Here is a 21,032-nt window from a genome sequence, read left to right as displayed (position 1 = left end):
AATTAAACAAAACAAGTGTTTCCGTCTTGCACATCTCTACCGGGAGAGTTCTTTTATGGATATTCCTGCTTCAGTAACATGAGTCGCACTAAGGCTACGCTCACATGTAGGCTTTTTGGGGGTGTTTTTCTGCTCTAGGATCAGCTCTCAAAACGCCCAACAAGACAAATCCTATTCATTTCAATGGCCCCTGTTCACATCTGAGCGTTTTGACGCCGCAAGCAAAACGCCCAACGCTCAAAAAAGTACATGAGCTTCTTTTTGGGCAGATTACAGGCGTTTTCCATTGGTCTCTAGTCAATCTAAAAATGCCTGCACAAAAAACGCCTGACAAAACGCCCATAAAAACGCCTGTAATAGCAACGCCAAGATGTGAACGTAGAATTTTCTTTTTTTTTTTTTTTTTTTGATGGATCCATAGTTATGATGGGAGGCCTTATTGACCAGTAATAAAGCAGAAGAGGCTGGAAGGGACCAAACTTTAAAAGTCGAAGTCAACATTTTTTTTTTTTAACATTGCTTTGCAGGGTGTGTGACAGAACATGCAGTCTCCTTATAATGCCAGCACCATTCATACAAACATTTAGTCTAACAAAAGTTTCCTTTGAAGTTTGGCACACAGACAATTTTAAGGAACTGCTAATTTTTTTTTTTTTTTCCCTTTCATGATCTGGTCCACATTGTTACATGATAGTCCTCTGTGTAACGTAGCATGCAGTGCCGGTCATGTGAGATATTCCATGTGTTAGTACATTCTGCTACGGCTGTTTTCTAATAAAACATTATCAGGTTTCACCACCCCCAGGACCAAGAAACAGTTCCTTAAACTACTCTGTAGCTGTGTGTCAAACTTAAAATCATACCATCATATCCTGGGTGGAGCTTGAAGTTACAGAAAAAGCATTAAAAAAAAAAAACTCAGCCTGTTACAGCACACAGGAGGAAGAAGAGAGAGCGAGAGAGAGAGAGAAACAGGCGGCCGGTAGAAGCATGTTCTAGCAAGCTGAGAGACAAGGCCATCAAATTACATAGAAGAGAGTGGGAGCAAACTACATTCAAAGCACATCTAACACCGCTTCTTCAAGGAGAACATTGACACACACTTTAAGGAGCGTCAGACATCACCAAGGCAGCCTAACGTTCTTCTACATCCTCACCCAGGTGGGATGCTGTTTACTAGTCTCAAGTAAAAGCTTTGCCTCTCTTTTTGTCAAGTTATGCTTTGGCCAAGCTGTACATCGTCCAAACTTTGAGACTGGACTGGACTGTTCCACGTGGGAGAGGATGCTCTAAAAGTATCTAGATGATGAGCTCAAAACAAGTCTCGATTTAAATTGGCCAAGTGGGGAAAAAAATTGTAGGGACAAGGCAGGTAACAAGAAAAATTTTAAGTCAAGTCTTTTTTTGCCGCGTCGTAAACTTTAGACCATGGGGCTCCAATGGATGTGGTCGTTGGTTTTGATAGTGGACCTTCTCCGTGTTGTTATGTCAATGTCTACGTGCAAGGCAGTGGACATGGAACAGGTGAAGAGGAGGAGGATCGAAGCCATTAGAGGACAAATTCTTAGTAAACTGAAGCTCACTGAACCTCCAGATGTAGAGAGTGAGGAGATGACAGTTCCCATAGAGGTCCTGTCTATTTACAATAGCACCTTGGACACCATACAAGAAAAAATAAAGAAGGAAAAGCCTGTCGTGGAGGAATATTATTCCAAACAGGTTGAAAAGATCAAGGTGATCCCGACTGGTAAGATAACTGTAACCTTAAAAATATGTTTGGGGTGTTCGTTATATCTTGTTTTTTTTTATTATTTATTTATTCCTTTCCAGTACATAACAGGTTTATTAGTCCCGGTTCACACTACCGCGACTTGTCAGGCGACCTGGTTGCCAGACAAGTCGCGGTCCATTCAGTGCTATGGGAACCGTTCTAATAGGAGCGACTGAAGACTTAGAAAATAGTTCCTGCACTACTTCGGGGCGACATCGGAGCGACTTGCATTGATTTCCATCATGTGAAGTCCGTGCAAGTCGCGCCGAAGTCGCGGTGCGCGGCGACTTCACTAGTCGCCCCCGAAGTCGGATCGCCATATTGTGAACCGACACTTTGGGAAAAATGTATGCTGATCAGATTAAAAATCACCAACATAAAAAGTAGAAAAACAATACAAAATGAGAAGAGAAATGAGGGGAGGATGGAGAATATTGCTGTTTTGAAGATTTTATCCCAATTAATTTATCCAAATTTTATTTCTGTACGGTACATAACAGGCTTGTTGTTAGGGGAAATGTTTGCTGATCAAACTCTAAATCACCAACACAAAAAGTAGAAAAACAATACAAAATGAGAAGAGAAATGAGGGGAGGATGGAGAATATTGCTGTTTTGAAGATTTTATCCCAATTAATTTATCCAAATTTTATTTCTGTACGGTACATAACAGGCTTGTTGTTAGGGGAAATGTTTGCTGATCAAACTCTAAATCACCAACACAAAAAGTAGAAAAACAATACAAAATGAGAAGAGAAATGAAGGGAGGATGGAGAATATTGCTGTTCTGAAGATTTTATCCCAATTAAACTCGAAAGCTTCTTACTATTTATTAGAAGCGCTTGGGCAGCAGTTCTTAGAAACACAACGCTGGGAGCAAATAAAGACTTTCATAGAGTAAAGAGTAGTGTATCGTGTTTAACAGTCTAGAGCATGGAACTGGCAAACCTATTTTTTGTTTTGTTTGCTCTAAACTGATGAAAATACGGTCAGATTGGTTGCTGTGGGTGGCTGCACTTGTACAACATTGTCCAATTAATCAACTCATTTTGTTTAATTACACTTTTTTTCTTAATTATTTTCATTGGAAGCATACTTCATTCCTGTACTAAATCTCACACTACATCTGCTGGTTGTAGGACACGAGACACTACTACCTTTTTAGTAAAAAGATGATGATGCTACAAAATAACATACACAGTTTATCCTTTTTGGATTAAGTTGTATGTTTAAGCATTCTCGTACTTGCCAACGCAGCGAAACACATTTTCATAAATTAAAGCCTAGTACACACGCAGCGATTATTGGCCGATCGATCGTCCGACTTTTGTCCAGAGTGGTCTTTTGTTGGTTGGAATGTGCCTAGACTGCGCACGATTTTTCTCGGCCAACAAAAATCTACTTCAGAAGTGATGTCATGTGATGGTTTACTTCTTGCTCATCAGATTTTTGTCTGGCGAAATCTGTACTGACAGACGGAAAATTGGCCGTTGTGTTGACGGCCAACAAATATTTTATAGCCTGCACACCAGATTTTTTTCGGTCGAAAAGTCGGAGTCGGTTGTCGGAAGCATCATACTAACAAGCCAAAAAACGGCCGATCGGACGTTGGCCGAAAATTCACAGCCAATAATCATTGCGTGTGTACGAGGCATTAGTGTGTTGGCGAAATTCTACAATCTTCAAAATGTACCTCTCCTCAAGACTTATGGGCTATACACACTATAAGATTTTCTGAAGACTTTTTCCTTTAGACTTACCAAAATCATATAATATGAGGTCAAACCTAAACACTTTCAATTTGTATGCAATCTGGCAGGCCCTTGCACTACATAGAAAAGGTAAATCTGAAGGAAATCTAACCACAAAAGTTGGATAGTGTGTATCCAGCTTTACTCAGTGACCAATATCTATATCTTGGCATTAATGGTACATTAGTGTCACAGATGCATTATAGGTGTGCTTTAAGAAAAAAAAAAAAAAAAGTATTGTTTTACATAGGCAACCAATCACAACCCTTGTTTCATTTTCAAAACTAGAATGCAAAATTGTAAGTTGATTGGTCGCTTTAGCCAACAAGAATATTTTGGCTTTAGAACTCCTTTCACATATCAGCCATGAAATGATCCATGACAAGACAGTGCAAAGAACAATGATACGTACTTATCTATAGCAAGTAATCAGAAATCAGGTTTTTGCATTTAACTACGCTGAACTGTTATTTTTGATATGCATAGTTGCTAACTGTCACCTATTCCTGTGGTTGTGCTAGGTTGTAAGGGTTTATTCCAGTAAATGACTCTGGTTACCAGGGCTCCCCCTGGCAAAATTCGCTCTGTGGGTGGCCTTGTTGGCACCTTCCTACCTGACAACCTTCAATTGGAAAACCGAAGGGAGTTGGGTGGAAAATTTTCGCCTGAAAAGTGCCTACATCCAATCAGATGTAGCCACTGTTTGATATTTTGACAGCTGGTGGCGCAAGCTTTCAGAATACAATAGCTGCAGCTGGAGAATCTGTTAGATTTTTTAATATCTATGTATGTATGGCCAGCTTAAACATTGGGGTTGATTTACTTAAATTGGAGAGTACAAAATCTGGTGCAGATGTGCATGGTAGCCAATCAGCTTCTAACTTAAACTTCTTCAATTAAGCTTTGACAAAAAAAGAGAAAAATGGAAGCCGATTGTTTTCTATGCAGAGTTGCACCCGATTTGGCACTCTCCAGTTTTAGTAAATGAACCAGAATGTTTTTATTTGGATAAGGACCATGTCACTCTAATGGACCTATTAGTGATGGCAACAAAAATATCACGTATCTGCTCCTACTACGTTTCTCCCTCTCTGAACAAAACATTGCAAAATCTCACTCGCCGCTAAAGGGGCAGCGACAAAGCATCATCTCTGGTCCAGCCAACTAGAGAGTGATGCCGTAGTAGCAGAGGAGTGTCCTGTATAGACTTTTGGTGATCCTGTTACTGACAAGTTGCCACCAACAACTGGACCACTGGTATGACATAGACTATAAATTGGTATTCTTATTATGTATTAGTGCACACTTGGCATTCCTATTTAACATCTTTTATTTAGCAAGATGTATCTTGTGCAATCAGAATTTGTATTCTATTTATAAAATGTATGCTATAGTGCTCTATGATCCATTGACACACATTGCTTGAAAAGAAAAATTAAATCAGCAGCTAAATGTCCCTAGAAGTTTTTTTAAACTGTTGGCAACTTTAGATAGCCATACACAGCCAGATGTTCTCAAGGAATGTGATTGATTTCAGCATTTCCTGGGGCCATTGTGCAGAGGGGTTTTGTGTCGGGTGACAAAGCATGTGCCTAAAGGCTCTGGTGATAAATATCTGGCTCTGGTGATCACCCTTTGGCCTTTTTCACATGGGTGGCAAGGGGGCAGTAAGACCAGGCGGTTGATCCTCATTTTTAACTGCTCCCTAAATCCTAACATGACAGCTAGAGGGGCTTGTGCACATACTGTGGCCACGGTAAATTTACCTATTCTTATTGAGTTTGATAGGCACCAACGCCTGTCAAACTCAACCACTGGAGTCAATGGGAGTGCTCTGCAACCACAACCCAATGATAAATATCTGGCTCTGATAATCACCCTTATGCCTTTTTCACAAGGGTGGCAAGGGGGCATTAGGACCAGGCGGTTGATCCTCATTTTTACCAGCCCCCAACTGCCCACCGAAAGCCTGACATAGCAGCTGGAGGTGTTGGTACACTCATCTTACTGAGTTTGAGTCAAACTCAACCACTGGAGTCAATGGAAGTGCTCTTTACGATGGCCCAGTGATAAATATCTGGTTCTGATGATCACCCTTATGTATTTTCCACATGGGTGGCAAGAGGGCACTAAGACCAGGCATTGATCCTCATTTTTATCAGCCCTCAACTGCCTACCTAAAGCCTACCATTGCAGCTAGAGGGGTTGGTACCCATACCGTGGCCAAGGCAAATTTACCTTGGCTTGCTAAGTTTGATAGGCATCAACACCTGTCAAACTCAACCACTTAAGTCAATGGGACTGCTCTGCAACCGTGAGCCAAATGCATGGTTTGTGGTGCGGCAAGTATTTCAATACAAAATCCCCCTTGCGATTGAAAAAAAAGGATCACCTTTTGAATGCCTAAAAACCATTGCTTTACCACCCTCCAAAAAGGGATCCACTAGGGATCGCTTCCCAGAAGGCAGTAGAGATTGCCACTCATGTGAAAGAGCCCTAAGCTGCTTTACAGTATTGGTCTTTGTACATTATTTTGGTGATATTTGTGTACAGCTGAATGCTGTGTATGTGAGGTTCTGTTGTTGGTTTATAAATGGGGAGAGTAAAGTATAAAAGAAGTCAAAGGAAAAATAATTAAAGTAAGGAGTGCTGTCTGGCTATAATGAAAAACATTTCAATACTGAGTTACATCCAGTTGTAGCAGCACTGCTGAGGGAATGAAAGGGTAAAAGGAACCATATTGTGACCACATTGCATGTCTTCCTGTATTTTTGGTTACCATTTCCTTATCCATCTGTCCTGCTCCCCTTCCTCTTTTGTTCAAGCTTTTAATATCCCCTCGCATGTCACCGGTCACTCTTCCTGCTCTTCTTTATTCTCCAGCTGTGTTTTATCTATTTTCTGTTTCTGTTCACTTATTCTAAAGAGAAACTATAGTGTATTTTATTCAGAGCATATTTTAAGCTATTATCGTAATGTTAACCTTAAAGTGAACCTGTGTTTTGCCCATACAAGGTAATGAAATAAGTCAATCTTCCCCAAAGAATTTACCTATCATCCTTTGCTCCCCTACCAATCTGTTCAGCCATTGAAGTAAAGGGAAATAGTAACAAACGGGGTGCAGCGCCAAAACTGAGGATGTTCAGTCCAAAAAAAGGAATATCCATATGCAAATGTAACAGGGAGGACAATCCCCACACCAAATGCCGTGAATCCTGAAAGCACATGTCACCACTGTGTCAGGAGAGAAGATCCTGCTTACCAGAAAGTAACGACCCTCAAATTATAGAGTGGTCAAAACAAGTATGTGGAAAGCCCGTAAACTCGATCTGCACCTGGACCGGATTTGCGCTGTGTCATCTGAACACCAACAATTAGTTCACCTCTTCTCCAAAGCTAGGCTATTCTCAAATCAACAGGCAAACAAACCCACCTCAGGAATCAAGAAGTGCACCCATAGTGTAGTAATTCTTAGCAAATTTATTATATAAAAGCAACGAGATGCACTCACACGTAAATGAATGGCAAAAGATGTGAAGAATAATCATTAAAGATGGCCGCGGCATAGCGTGCTTGCGTCACGTTGTTCGCGCCTTACGTGTTTCGTCATCAATAGACGTCATCAGAGACTCCCTTCGTGATTATAGACATTACTTTTTTGGACTAAACATCATTAGTATTGGCGCTGCACCCTGTTTGTTACTGTATTGCTGTGGGTTTACAATCTTACCTATTGGTGCTGGCTGCCTTTATTTAGCTTTAATACCAAGCGCAGATATTATTTTTGGTTATTTTAAGTAAAGGGAAATACCCGGCGTTTCCAGCTATGGGGAAGTATGGGACTCACTCCCCTTCCCTTCTATGCAAAGGGACTTGTATGTAATGATTGGACAATCAGGTATCCAGAGCTGGTACATGGGGTTGGACAGAAAGCTTTGTGTAAGCTCCAAGTCATGATTAAAAGTGGAACTTGATCCTTTTCAGCCAAAGAAGCTATCATCTTGGCCTCTGTTTGATCTGCAACTGCCATGATGCTGCACATGTGATCAGTTATGACACCGGCCATTTGATGGTTTGACAGTTTGGTTGAGAGCACAAGAAAATGTGACAGTTAGCAATCCAGGCATGCCAGGAATATAACTGTTTCTTGCAACTATTAAATCAATGGTTTTAGTTCCGCTTTTAGGCCACTTTCACACAGGAGTCCGTCAGGTGGACTCAGTTTTTATCAGCGGGGGATCGATCCGTCGCTCCTACGCTGAGCAGGCGGATTGCAGCTGTGTCTCCGCGCTGTGTGCGGAGACACAGCTGTCAGGTCCCGCTGTTCTCTATGGGGGAATCGGATGGGAACGGACCGCCTGTCCGTTCTCACCCGATCCCATCCGATCTGATCTGCTGGACAGATGGAAAATAGGGTTTCCATCCATCCAGATTTGACGGATCGGATCGGATGTCAACGGACATGGGGCATCCGTTCAGATCCGCCAAAAAAACTAACAGGCTGATCTGAACGGTCCTATAAACGACAACAAAACAAGGGCGCACCGGCCTAGTGCATTATCTCTTAGACAGGTTTATTAAAATATTAGGTTAAAAATACTCACAAACGAGTTTCTTGATAAAAAGCACATCAAATAGAATAAAATCCTCAGCAACAAGATCGGGATTGAATCGTCCCCTGAAGCTGTGCAGGCTTACGCGTTTCGAGGCAGCGCCTCTTCCTCAGAGCCTTTGCGGAAGAGGTGCTGCCTCGAAATGCGTAAGCCTGCACAGCGTCAGGGGACGATTCAATCCCGATCTTGTTGCTGAGGATTTTATTCTATTTGATGTGCTTTTTATCAAGAAACTCGTTTGTGAGTATTTTTAACCTAATATTTTAATAAACCTGTCTAAGAGATAATGCACTAGGCTGGTGCACCCTTGTTTTGTTGTCGTTTATAGTGTTTTCCAGACCACCCTGGTCCAGCAAGGGGCTGCAAGGCTGAAGTATTATCAAGTTGCCGTGTCATCTGTTCTCATCTACAAGCCTACAGTCAGGTTGGACAAGAGGATTGCACCACTCAGAGCGCAGGGAATAGGTGCTGCATCTACAGTACATTTGCTGGCCTTAAGCTGGCCATACACCAGTAGAATTGTGTTTGTACAGAAATTTTGAAAAATTGTGCAGCGGAGCATTCGATCTTGCCATAAATGAGTCAACTAATTCCATTAGAAAACACTAATAAATGTTGTTCAGTCCTGTTACTTGAATAGACTCCCAGACATAATAACCATTTGCCTACTGGGCACTTTTACCCATTTCCTGGCCAGGCCAATTTTCAGTTTTCAGTACTGTCGCACTTTAAATGGCAATTGCATTTTCACACAAATAGAGCTTTCTTTTGGTGATATTTAATCACCGCTGGGTTTTTATTTTTTAGTAAACAAAAAAATGTTTCTGGTACAAAATTTTGCAAATACTGTAAGTAATTTTTCTTTTTTACTGATGTGCACTGATGAGGAGACACTGATCATCAAGGATTGGCTGCACTGATAAGCTGCACTGATTGGCACTAATGAGACAGCACTGATGGGCACTGATGAGGCGGCACTGATAAGTGGCCCTGATGGGCAACACTGATGGGCACTGATAAGCGGCACTGATAAGAGTCACTGATGAGGAAGCACTGATAGGCTGCATTGATTTACGTGATAGGCACCACTGATGGGCTTTGATGGGGCTGCACCGATAACCAGTGGTAAAGTGGTTTTGCATAGAACAGCCTCGATCCTCCTCTTCTTGGGTCCCAATTTGGTGCTCCTGGCCCCTCCCTCCTGCTGAGTGCCCCCACAGCAAGCAGCTTGCTATGTGGGCGCCTGAGCCAAGCCGCTGCTCTGTGTGTCCATTCAGACATGGAGCTGCAGCTTGGCTCTGCCCCCTCTCTGTCCTTATTGGCTTACTGACTTTGAATGACAGCAGTGGGAGCCAATGCCAAAGTCTTAGCCAATGAAGAGGTAAGCTCAGGTAAGTATTAGGGGGGGCTGAGGGGGGTTGCTGCACACAGAAGTTTTTTATCTTAATGCATAGAATGCATTAAGATAAAAAAAACTTCTACATTTAGAACCACTTTACCAACCGATGACTCATTAGCTGTCAGCGGGCTTTCCCACTGACAGCTGAAATGTAAACCAAAGAATGCCAGCAATGAAAAATTCTGGAAAAAAAAAAAAACAGCATGGGGTCCCCCCAATCCATACAAGGCCCTTCAGGTTTAGTATGGATTTTAAGGGGAACCCCACGCCAAAATATAAAAAATAAAAATTGGCGTAGGGTCCCTCCCAAAATCCATATCAGACCATTACCTGGGCATACAGCCTGTCAGGCCAGGAAATGCCTGCCTCCTGAACCATACCAGGCCACATGCCCTCAACATGGGGGGTGTTTTGATGTTGATGGGGACAAAAGCCTCTTGCCCACAACCCTGGCCAGTGGTTGTGGGGGGTCTGCTGATGGGGGGCATATCGGAAACTGGAAGCCCCCTTTAACAAGGGGGCCCCCGAATCCCGGCCCCTGCCCTATGTGAATGAGTATGGGGTACATAGTGTAAAAAGTAAAGACACAACACAAGTTTTTGACAAGTCCTTTATTAAAAAAAAATTTAAAAAAATGTCTCCCAGTGTAGATCCATCATCAATCATGATGCTTGCCGCACCCCATGACCCAAAAAAATAATTTTTTCCGTTCTGCACATGTCTAGACCCATTTGACATGAGTTAAGCACAAATTTAAAAAGAAAAAAAAAACACAATCAAATTGGCAGTGAGAAATTCAAAATGCAAAAAACAGTAGAGGAACCATCATGTTAGAGAAATGATCAGTGTATGTTAGGGTAGTCACATGATGTTACTTTCTCAACTCGTACAAATAGGCACAGGAAACGTGCCTTGCATTCAGTTATTGGCGTGTAATTGAATTTGGAGTAAAGAAGAAAAAGCTGGTAGAGTGGCAAAGAGGGGCTATGCACAGGCAAGAAGAATGAAGGAAAAAAAAAAGAAGAAAGGAGGGGGGCCAACAGAAGTCACTCAAAAGTCCGCTAAAAACTGAAAGTCAACCTGAATTGTCAAAGTTGTGCCAAGCATGAAGTATATGGCGAAGGGGGAAAATCACTATAAAGTCATTTTTATGTAACTTTACCCTTTTTTATTGCTGTACCACATTTTTGCTATTGTGCTATATATCTAGTTTATAAACAAATAGTACTATCCTGTGCTCACCGATACATAAAAAATATAATTGCTTGAACACAGCGCTCCTATTTTAATAATGTCTAGATAAAAGCTACCTGAAAATAATGAAAATCGGAAAAATACTACTGGATATATATTACCAAGTAACTATAAAATATAAAGACTTTATATATAAATATAAACTAACAAAAATAGTGATATGCAAATGTAAATGAGTGCTTCGGAGTGAAATCTTAACCACTTCGTCAAGAGGCGGCGCTTTACATGGGCTGTAATGCCATAGATTGGTGGGGGGGGGGGGGGGGTTCTTGTTAATGCAGCATTGTGATTAACTGCACAGTGCAGACATCATTGGAAGCTTTTCCTTCAGCCTCCCGAAAATCAGTTGACCATGACCTATCAGGCAGCCTTTTTTCAACCTATGGTGAAAACTTTACTCTTCTGCTTCTGGATCTCTATATCTATCTTAACTACTCCACAGGTATGCAAGACAAGAAGAAAAAAAAAGGTACAATCTCCACAGGGAAAACCATTAAGATTGTTGAATGAAAACAATTAAAAGCCCATTTACAATTAACATTATGCAAAGATCTGTTAGCGTCCCATTTAGATCCAGTCATCAGATGTAAAAATACTATACAGTATATATTGTAAAGTTTGGGGTTGTATAGCTCAAATGTAGCCCACAGTCCATGCAAAATATTTCTGTTTAGGGCTTGTTGGCCCACTTTTAACCACTTAAGCCCCGGAAGATTTTACACCCTTCCTGACCAGGGGGTATTTTGCGATTCGGCACTGCGTGAATTTAACGGACAATTGCGCGGTCGTGCGATGCTGTACCTAAACGAATTTCCCAGAAACAGAGCTTTCTTTTGGTGGTATTTGATCACCTGTGCGATTTTTTGATCATGCGCTATAAACAAATAAAGAGCGTCAATATTTTTCAAATTTTTTATATGAAATTCCCCCCCAAAAAAATGTAAAAATCAAAATTTTTTAACATTTTCGGCCAATTTGTTTTATGCTACCTGTGTTTGGTAAAAAAAAAATCGCAAAAAGCGTATTTTGATTGGTTTGCGCAAAAGTTATCGCGTTTACTAACAAAGGGAAAGATTTTTGTCATTTTTGTTGTTTTTTTTTTAACGCGTAATGGCGGCGATCTGCGATTTTTTTTGTGGTACTGCGACATTTCGGCGGACAGATCGAACCCTTGACTGACATTTTTGACACTTTTGGGGTTACCAGTGACATTACTACAGTAATCAGTGCTATATATATGCACTGTTACTGTAAAATTACACTGGCAGTGAAGGGGTTAACTTTATTTGAGAGGGAGGGGCTGTGTGTGTCCCTAGGGGCGTGATTCTAACTGTGATTGGCTGTGGCTTGAGGTGTAGGAACAATGATTAACGGTCCTACATAGTAGAACCGTATGATCATTGTTTCTACACCGGGGAGAATGACAGGCGGCTTGTTTACACTAGCCGCCTGCCTTTCTCCCTCTCCCACGACGATCGCCTACATCGCTCTGCCGATGAGGGGCTGACTGCCGCAGTAAATATACTGTGCGCAGTCGGCAAGTGGTTAAAGAAAGTTCAAAGTTCCAAAAATCAAAACGACAGGTTTTCTTCACAGGGGTTTTCAGCATTGCACTCTTGCAAAGAAATAGACGTTCAGCCTTCTGGCTTATACATACAAAACTGCCGTTCTGGCCTTCCATTTCAGGCCTTTATCTGTTCCTCACAGACAGTCTTTATACAAAGTCTGTGCACATAATTTGCAACCCCTTACTGCTGTGGCTCCCACATGGAGCCCTCCCGATTCCTAGCAGCGACCTCAGGCTTGCGTCCCTGGCTTTCCCAGTGCACACATGTACTCTCTGGCTTCTCCCTTGCACACATGGACTTCTGGGGAAGGTGGAGCACCATGGTCAGGTGTCTACAAAAAGACCAGCACACACCTGACCAATTAGTGTGTTGGCAGTTCTGAAACTTTTGCCTCGGGGCTGGAGACTTTATCCCACCCAGATTGCTAGGAAATATCAAGACCAGGTCCCAAAACTGATTTTTCAAAACCATGAAGGAAACAGAAAAGCCAGTCATCCTCTAATTAAGCAAAGCCCCTGAAATCCCTTAACCTGTCTGGTTGAGAATCCTGGGTTAACATTAACCTGGTGGGGCATTGCACTGCCACAATATATATAAATCTAAAAACAAAAATAAAATGTGTCTTCAAAGTCCTCTCAACAACATATATATATATAGAATATCTTATCAAGAAAATGTCCCTAAAAATAGCATTTTCAAAAGGAGGACACCAAAAGTGAGGCCAGTATTAACAATATACAGAAAAATAAAAATACAAACCTAACTGAGGCTCCACCCGTATATTTTTTTCTCAAACCTTTTAATATTGAGTGTAAAAGTTTGTGAAATAGACGGGAAGAGTCTCAGCCAGGTTTTTTCTTTTTCTATTGTATATATAGATATGCAAATGATCTGAGCTTGAATATCAGTCCTATAAAGTATCCTTTATACTTTGTTTGTGCCTTATGGGACTAATTATCAATTGTGTCCTGAAGATCATTTGCATATAAATATACAGTATTTTGCCATCTGATGACTGGTTCACCACTATGAGATCTTACCATATCTTTGTGTAATGTTATACGGTATATTTGCCATGGGAGATGACAAGGCTACCTACTACAATTTGACTACTGGTACAACCATCTTTGGTGTAAGATTGTCTAAATGTTGCTATAGGAGACGGCAATGTTTCTACACCTTGCTTCATGGACTTTCAGCATGTGATGTAACTATCCTATGTTGTGTGCCGCACATGACTGAGGGCCACTATCCATCATAATATGGTGGTAATATAGTAATACATAACATCACCATTAAGCCTTCCATTTGACCTACAGGTGGTCCAGTGTAGAGTTTGGTGATTGTTTAGTATTCCATATTTTTACCTGATATACAACAATATAGAGCATCTTCTATATCCCTCATAATTGAAGTGGTTATCATCATATATGTGCCATGGTTGAAGTTATACATAGGGATGTGCAGTGTGATGACGTGATGAACATTGTGATCTTGATAAATGTTCTGTAATATATTTGTCATCGTTATGGTATGGTATGATATTTTTTCTATGGTTAGTTCAAATGTTGTGCGCTCCCCTGTTCACATGTAGAATACTCATTTTGTTGACTTTAGCTGAAATTAATAATAAAATACCAGTTACCTCTCAAATTGTTGTTTGTATGGTTCAGCCCACAATCCTACGAACCCATAACGATCTTTCTAGCTGAGCTTTGAAATATTATCATATGTTCTTTATTAAATCTCCTGGACTACAGACTGCCTGCATTGCCCTATGGCATCCAATCACAAGCAAACTTATACTAGGAAAATGTTGGAGAATGACAGTTCATTAGTGATCAGCAAGTGGAGCTTCAATGTGCCACTTATTATCACCAATCATCAGAAGTCATATCCTCAGTGGCAGTTATCAGCAGTTATCTCCTCAGTGCCAGTTAGGAGTAATTACACCCTCACTCTGCCACGTAATTATATGTAATTACTTTCTCTTGAAGGACTTACGTATTATCAGCAACATCATTTTATTGTCCCTTATCAGCCACTCCACCCCCACTGAATCCTGTGGCAGTCATTACGTCTTCATGATGTCATAAATCTGCCATTACTACATTTAGTGATTAGTAGTTGCCAATAATATAGTTACATGTTTGTTCACAGTACCTTGGAATTTAATTAACAACAAGAGCACTAATGACCCATAAATATTTCCTATCATTGTTATTTATTCCTAAACCCTCATTGTAAAAATAAACTATAGCTATACCTTCACCTTCACTGTACTACTGATCCATAATTACACCCTTCCTCTATTATCAACCTATTATTTTATCATCCCTTTACTAATGGCTATACTATTCCTGTACCACTAAGCTATTATTTTCCCTCCCCCGTACACTCATCTATAGCTACAATACCCCTCTTTCACCATTCTAGAATTTCACCCCTGTAACACTGATCCATAGCTACACTATCCCTCTACAACCAATCTATAATTTCACCCCCCGTAATACTGATCCATAGTTACACTATCCCTCTACAACCAATCTATAATTTCACCCCCCCCCCCGTAATACTGATCCATAGTTACACTATCCCTCTACAACCAATCTATAATTTCACCCCCCCCCCCCCGTAATACTGATCCATAGTTACACTATCCCTCTACAACCAATCTATAATTTCACCCCCCCCCCCGTAATACTGATCCATAGTTACACTATCCCTCTACAACCAATCTATAATTTCACCCCCCGTAATACTGATCCATAGTTACACTATCCCTCTACAACCAATCTATAATTTCACCCCTGTAACACTGATCCATAGTTACACTATCCCTCTACCACCAATCTATAATTTCACCCCCCGTAATACTGATCCATAGTTACACTATCCCTCTACAACCAATCTATAATTTCACCCCCCGTAATACTGATCCATAGTTACACTATCCCTCTACAACCAATCTATAATTTCACCCCCCGTAATACTGATCCATAGTTACACTATCCCTCTACAACCAATCTATAATTTCACCCCCCGTAATACTGATCCATAGTTACACTATCCCTCTACAACCAATCTATAATTTCACCCCCCCCCCCCGTAATACTGATCCATAGTTACACTATCCCTCTACAACCAATCTATAATTTCACCCCCCCCCCCGTAATACTGATCCATAGTTACACTATCCCTCTACAACCAATCTATAATTTCACCCCCCCCCCCCCCCGTAATACTGATCCATAGTTACACTATCCCTCTACAACCAATCTATAATTTCACCCCCCGTAATACTGATCCATAGTTACACTATCCCTCTACAACCAATCTATAATTTCACCCCTGTAACACTGATCCATAGTTACACTATCCCTCTACCACCAATCTATAATTTCACCCCCCGTAATACTGATCCATAGTTACACTATCCCTCTACAACCAATCTATAATTTCACCCCCCGTAATACTGATCCATAGTTACACTATCCCTCTACAACCAATCTATAATTTCACCCCCCGTAATACTGATCCATAGTTACACTATCCCTCTACAACCAATCTATAATTTCACCCCCCATAATACTGATCCATAGTTACACTATCCCTCTGCAACCAATCTATAATTTCACCCCTGTAACACTAATCCTTAGTTAAAATTTCACCCTATCCCCCGTCCCCCGTACCACTGATCCATAGCTACACTAGACCACTACCATCAATCTGTAATTTTTGTCCTCCCTGAATTACTCATCCATAACTACAATATACCACTACAACCAATCAAAAATGTAACCCCCACCCCGTACCATTGATCCATAGCTATACTAGCCCTCTGCCACCAATCTATAATTTCACCTTCCCTGTACCACTGATTCATAGCTACATTATTCTTTTACCACCAATCTATGATTTCACCCCCCCCCCCCCCGTACCACTCATCCATAGCTACAATATCCCTCTACATTACAACCAACTTCCCCCCCATAGCACTGATCCATAGCTACACTACCCCTCTACAACCAATCTATAAATTCATCCTCCCTGTACCACTGATTCATAGCTACACTATCCTTCTACCATCAATCTTTAATCTTATTCTCCCTTTATCACTGATCCATAGTTATACTGCCCATCTACTACCAATGTATAATTTCAGCTTTTACACAGTTACTCCTTCAATGAAACACAAACTCACAGTTACACCATTGATACAGTATACCACTAATCCATATTTACACTGTCACTATACCACTAATTCATAGTTACACCATCATTGTAATACTAATTCATAGTTACACAGTTACTGTACCATTAATCTATAGTTACACCATCACCATGCCACAAATCCAAAGTTACATCATCACTATACCACTAATCCATATCTACACTACAACTTTACAATTCATCCGTATTTACACTATCATTGTACCACTGATTTATAGTTACACTGCCACTGTGCCACTAATCCATAGATATGCAACCACCTTATCACTAATCCCTTGATATGCAACCAGTGTATCACTAAACCATAAATATTCAACCATTCCCTTCACAGAGGGGTCAAAGGCCTTAGGCGGACCCATCAGCTGGGCATTCAGACGGTTAAGCACGCTTCCTGTACCGAGGCTTGTTATTACTCTGTGTAGCAAGGTTTCCAGGCCTGTGGCCTGATGTGGGTCTGTCATTAGTACTGGTAATCCCTCCAGCCCATGTGAGCTGAGACCCTGGGTGTGACAACTGAAGCAGCGACAACTCCGGCATCAGAGGCGTAACTAGAACCTTCAGGGCCCCGGTGCAAGAAACAATGAAGGGCGCCCTGGCCGGGGCCCTTCCCTTCAAACCTGGGTTTCTTCCCACTGATCCTGGGGCCCTTTACTCTCGTTGCGGGGCCCTTTATTATAAACCCGCAGCGGGACACTTTCATAAGTTCTGCAGTGGGCCCCCTTCCTGCCATCTTGGGGCCTCCCCATGGTGATGGAATGCCAGGGCCCGGTCTCAAGTGCGATCCTGGAAGTTTACCCACCGGTGTCAGTAGTTTTTATTTTTTGGTATTTTAATTGTATTATTTTTTATCATTTTATTTTATTTTTTACAATGTCACTGACTATGACTCTGTCCATTCAGAAAAGGAAGGAGCTGGTAAATTACATTTTTACTGACCCATTCCTGGTTCTTTATTATGACACATCCCCTGCAGCAGCCGGCAGGAGAGGGAAGGGAGCACAGTGGAGGGGGGCAGCACAGTAGGGGGGGGGACCAGGGGAGCACAAAGGGGCCCAGAGACAGCAGAACACAAGTGAACTGGATAGGAGGAGTGGTGGGGGCAGCATACAGAGGAACCAATCTCCCCCATTTTCCTCCTTCCCTGCGATTTCTCGACATGCTGCCCCCGCCGCCCCTCCTATGCAGGTGTACAGGGGAGCCACACAGGCCCCCTGGAGCATGGGGCCCAGTTGCAACTGCAACCCCTGTAGTTACGCCCCTGTCCAGCATCTTTGTTTGTGTTTTTTTTATTGGAATTAGGGGATGGGAGAAGGGAATGAGTGGGATACTCATTGCAGCTTAAACTAATTACAATTGGGACTTTTACTCCTGAAATGCCCATTGGCACTTCTGTGACGCCAGCCGGCCCCAGCCAACGCTCACTGACACTGAGAACACTCTGTAGAACAGAAGAAGTGCTGAATCCTCGACTTATAGTCCAGAAGATCCAAGACTGAGAACTGTAGAACTCCTGACACTGTTGTACTATAAAAGTCACTGAATACTTTCCCCCCCCTGGCACAGCTTGAGGTAGTATATTGTAGAACTCCAGATAGCTGTCACTTTAACTGGCACGCTCTGTGCAATTCAGGGCCCAAACTGTGGGTGCCCCCTTTAACCTTGAACTCTTCAGGGTCCTCAACTATGTACCCCCTCTGTAGCCTCAGGGTCCTCAACCTAGGTACCCCTTTTACAGCTAGCTGACACTGGATCCCAGAACCTCTTCCGGAGTGGTCCCCTCTGACTCTAGGCAGACCCCCAGGGGCAATTCTCAGTACTCACAACCTGTGTAGGCTTTCCTGGGACTGGACCCCTCTCTCTCTCTCCGCAGGCTTTCGGCACACCGGATCCCCTCAGCTCAACTCAGCACTCTCTGGCTCTGGACTCTCAGGCGACACCCCGAGATATCCTCTTCCTCAGTCAGGAGGAGAGACAGCCGTTCTCTCCTACCTGGGACTCTGCTCCCACCAAAGACACCGTGTCACGCATTTCCCCCAAACTTATACCCACTCCCAGAATCCTTTGCAGCATAATCTGCCTTCTGGGGTAGTTACAAGCTGGGATGTGTCCCCTGATTGGGCTTCCCACACTGCCTTATGAGAAGCCTCTCACAGGAGCCAGTGGGGATACTTCTCCCATTAGCAGGCACATCTGGAAGCCCTGACACCCTGGCTAGATAAATCACAGCCCTGCTGTTAGGCAGACGAGGCCCACTATAGTTTTACCTAGCACCTACCTATAGGGTGCTACACCTGCATATATGCTTTTATCTACCACATTCATGAAAGGGCATTACTTTTAATAAATTCTACCTTGATTGGACATGCTGCACTATTGGAGTACTTTCTATTTCTGAGGTGGCGTTTGCTATGAAGGAAGAGGAAGGTCCAGTTTGCCTTTATGCCAGTCAATCGTATTGTGTCCTTGATACTCTTTGACCCCTCTGTGAAGGGAAGGTTTTTGGATCCTCAGGTGGTGCCTTTTTGGTTGTGGAGGAAGAGGGAGGTCCATACAAATCAATATCATCATTCTCATCAGTGTTATCCCTGCTGTTTCTGACCACTCTGTAATAGGAGGGTCAGATTTTCTGGTAAGCAGCTTTGATTGTCACGGGGTGTTTCTGGACATCTTTACCTATATACACCGGTGACTGGAGGACCTCATTTTCATCTCTACCTCTTTAAAAGACTTCTCTTTTTGGGACTTTACCATCAACATTGTGTTATTCATTATTGGCGCTGCTTTTTTTGTTTTATTACTGTAATATATTTGTCATCGTTATGGTATGGTATGGTATTTTTTCTATGGTTAGTTCAAATGTTGTGCGCTCCCCTGTTCACATGTAGAGTACCAGATGTGTTGACTTTAGCTGAAATTATTAGTAAAATACCAGTTACCCCTCAAATTGTTGTTTGTATGGTTCAGCCTACAATGCTAGGAACCCATAGCTATCTTTCTAGCTGAGCTTTGAAATATTATCATATGTTCTTTATTAAACCTCCTGGACTACAGACTGCCTGCATTGCCCTATGGCAGTGATGGCGCACCTTGGCACCCCAGATGTTTTGGGACTACATTTCCCATGATGCTCATGTACTCTGCAGTGTAGTTGAGCATCATGTGAAAAGACATGCCCGGCGACAGGAGAGAAAGGACTAGGCATAGGGCATACATGAATGGGTGAGAAGGGGAATCGTGCAGTAAAGGTCAAGTGGGGGAAAAAAGTAGGTGGGCTGTAAGGGGGCACTTACCTTATTGGTCAGTTGTCCAGGCAGGGGGTGGAGAGGTTGAAATATAGGTCCAGGGTAGGAGGGATCAGGTCAATCTTGAAGGAGAAAACGTGGAAGAAAAGTCCCTCCCTCCCGCCCCTTTTGGTTTGTCAGTAGGGTTGTTGCTTTTGGGGGTATGTTAACAATTTGCTGCTAAAGTTGGCGGTTTGGGGTCCTTGACAGGGGTTTCAGCAAACTGGTTTTTGGGAAAAATGGTGGGGACCCATCCGAGGTATGGCGTCCTCTAAATTGTACAGGTGGGTGTCTGGGTCGGCTGTGTTAGTCCCCGAGGCGGTGCTTAGCGGCTGGGGAAGTGACTAAGCCAAAGGGTGACCCAGACACAGAAGTTGGTTTTTATATGGTAATGTCAAGGACCACAGACATAGATCTGGGTTATTGTTATTATTATTATTGTTATATTGTTATTTCAGTATTTTATATTTTGTTATTTAATAAAAGGCCATGTCGGCCATTTTACTCCAAGTTGAGTAGTGTGTTTTTTATATAGTTTAAGTGGGTGTGGGTATTGGAGTTAGCAGGTATTTATAGTAGTCCAGCACGGGAGCTCTGATCTACCCAGATCATGTCGTTCCAAAAAATCTGGGGTGCCGAAGTTCACCATCACCGCCCTATGGCATCCAATCACATGCAAACTTATACTAGGAGTTTGAAATGTTGGAGATGGAGAATGACAATTCATTACTGATCAGCAAATGAAGCTTCAGTTTGCCACTTATTATCACCAATCATCAGCTGTCATATCCTCTGCGGCAGTTATCGGCAGTTATCTCCTCAGTGCCACTGAAATCAGATTCTGAATTCCCATGCAGCTCAGGGTTATTCAGAATTAGATTTCAGTGATGAAAAAATAATTGAGGCTGCATTTTTGACTCTTAGGGACCCATTTATGAATCAGTAAATGTGAAATTCACCAAATCAATTGCTGTACTTTGCCTGCAAGGACCCTTAAAGGGTAACTCCACTTTTCTAAAATAATTGAAATGACATTTATTATTGCTGCAGCAGCCATCTGTAATTTAATTGTATTAAAAATAAAAAATAGAAATTTCCCTTTTCAATCTGCAGACAGCTGTGACTTGATGTAAACTGCCAAAACAATCAAATCTTCCTTCCTT

The 21,032-nt window shown here is 42.1% G+C and overlaps 1 protein-coding gene across 1 annotated transcript in view; it reads left to right on the top strand.

Moving 5' to 3' along the window:
• Nucleotides 1–1,407: 1,407 nt before the first annotated feature.
• The window catches only part of TGFB1 (transforming growth factor beta 1), an 87,725-nt gene continuing 68,100 nt past the window's right edge, over nt 1,408–21,032 (top strand). The window contains exon 1 of the mRNA XM_082263711.1: nt 1,408–1,747. Coding sequence (XP_082119837.1) covers nt 1,429–1,747 — 319 coding nt within the window. The 5' untranslated portion in view covers nt 1,408–1,428. The remainder of the gene's footprint in view (nt 1,748–21,032) is intronic.

Source organism: Pelophylax lessonae (assembly GCF_965119305.1).
Source record: "Pelophylax lessonae genome assembly, chromosome: 7".
In the NCBI taxonomy this organism is placed as follows: Eukaryota; Metazoa; Chordata; class Amphibia; order Anura; family Ranidae; genus Pelophylax; species Pelophylax lessonae.
This window is presented reverse-complemented; position numbering and strand designations above follow the sequence as displayed.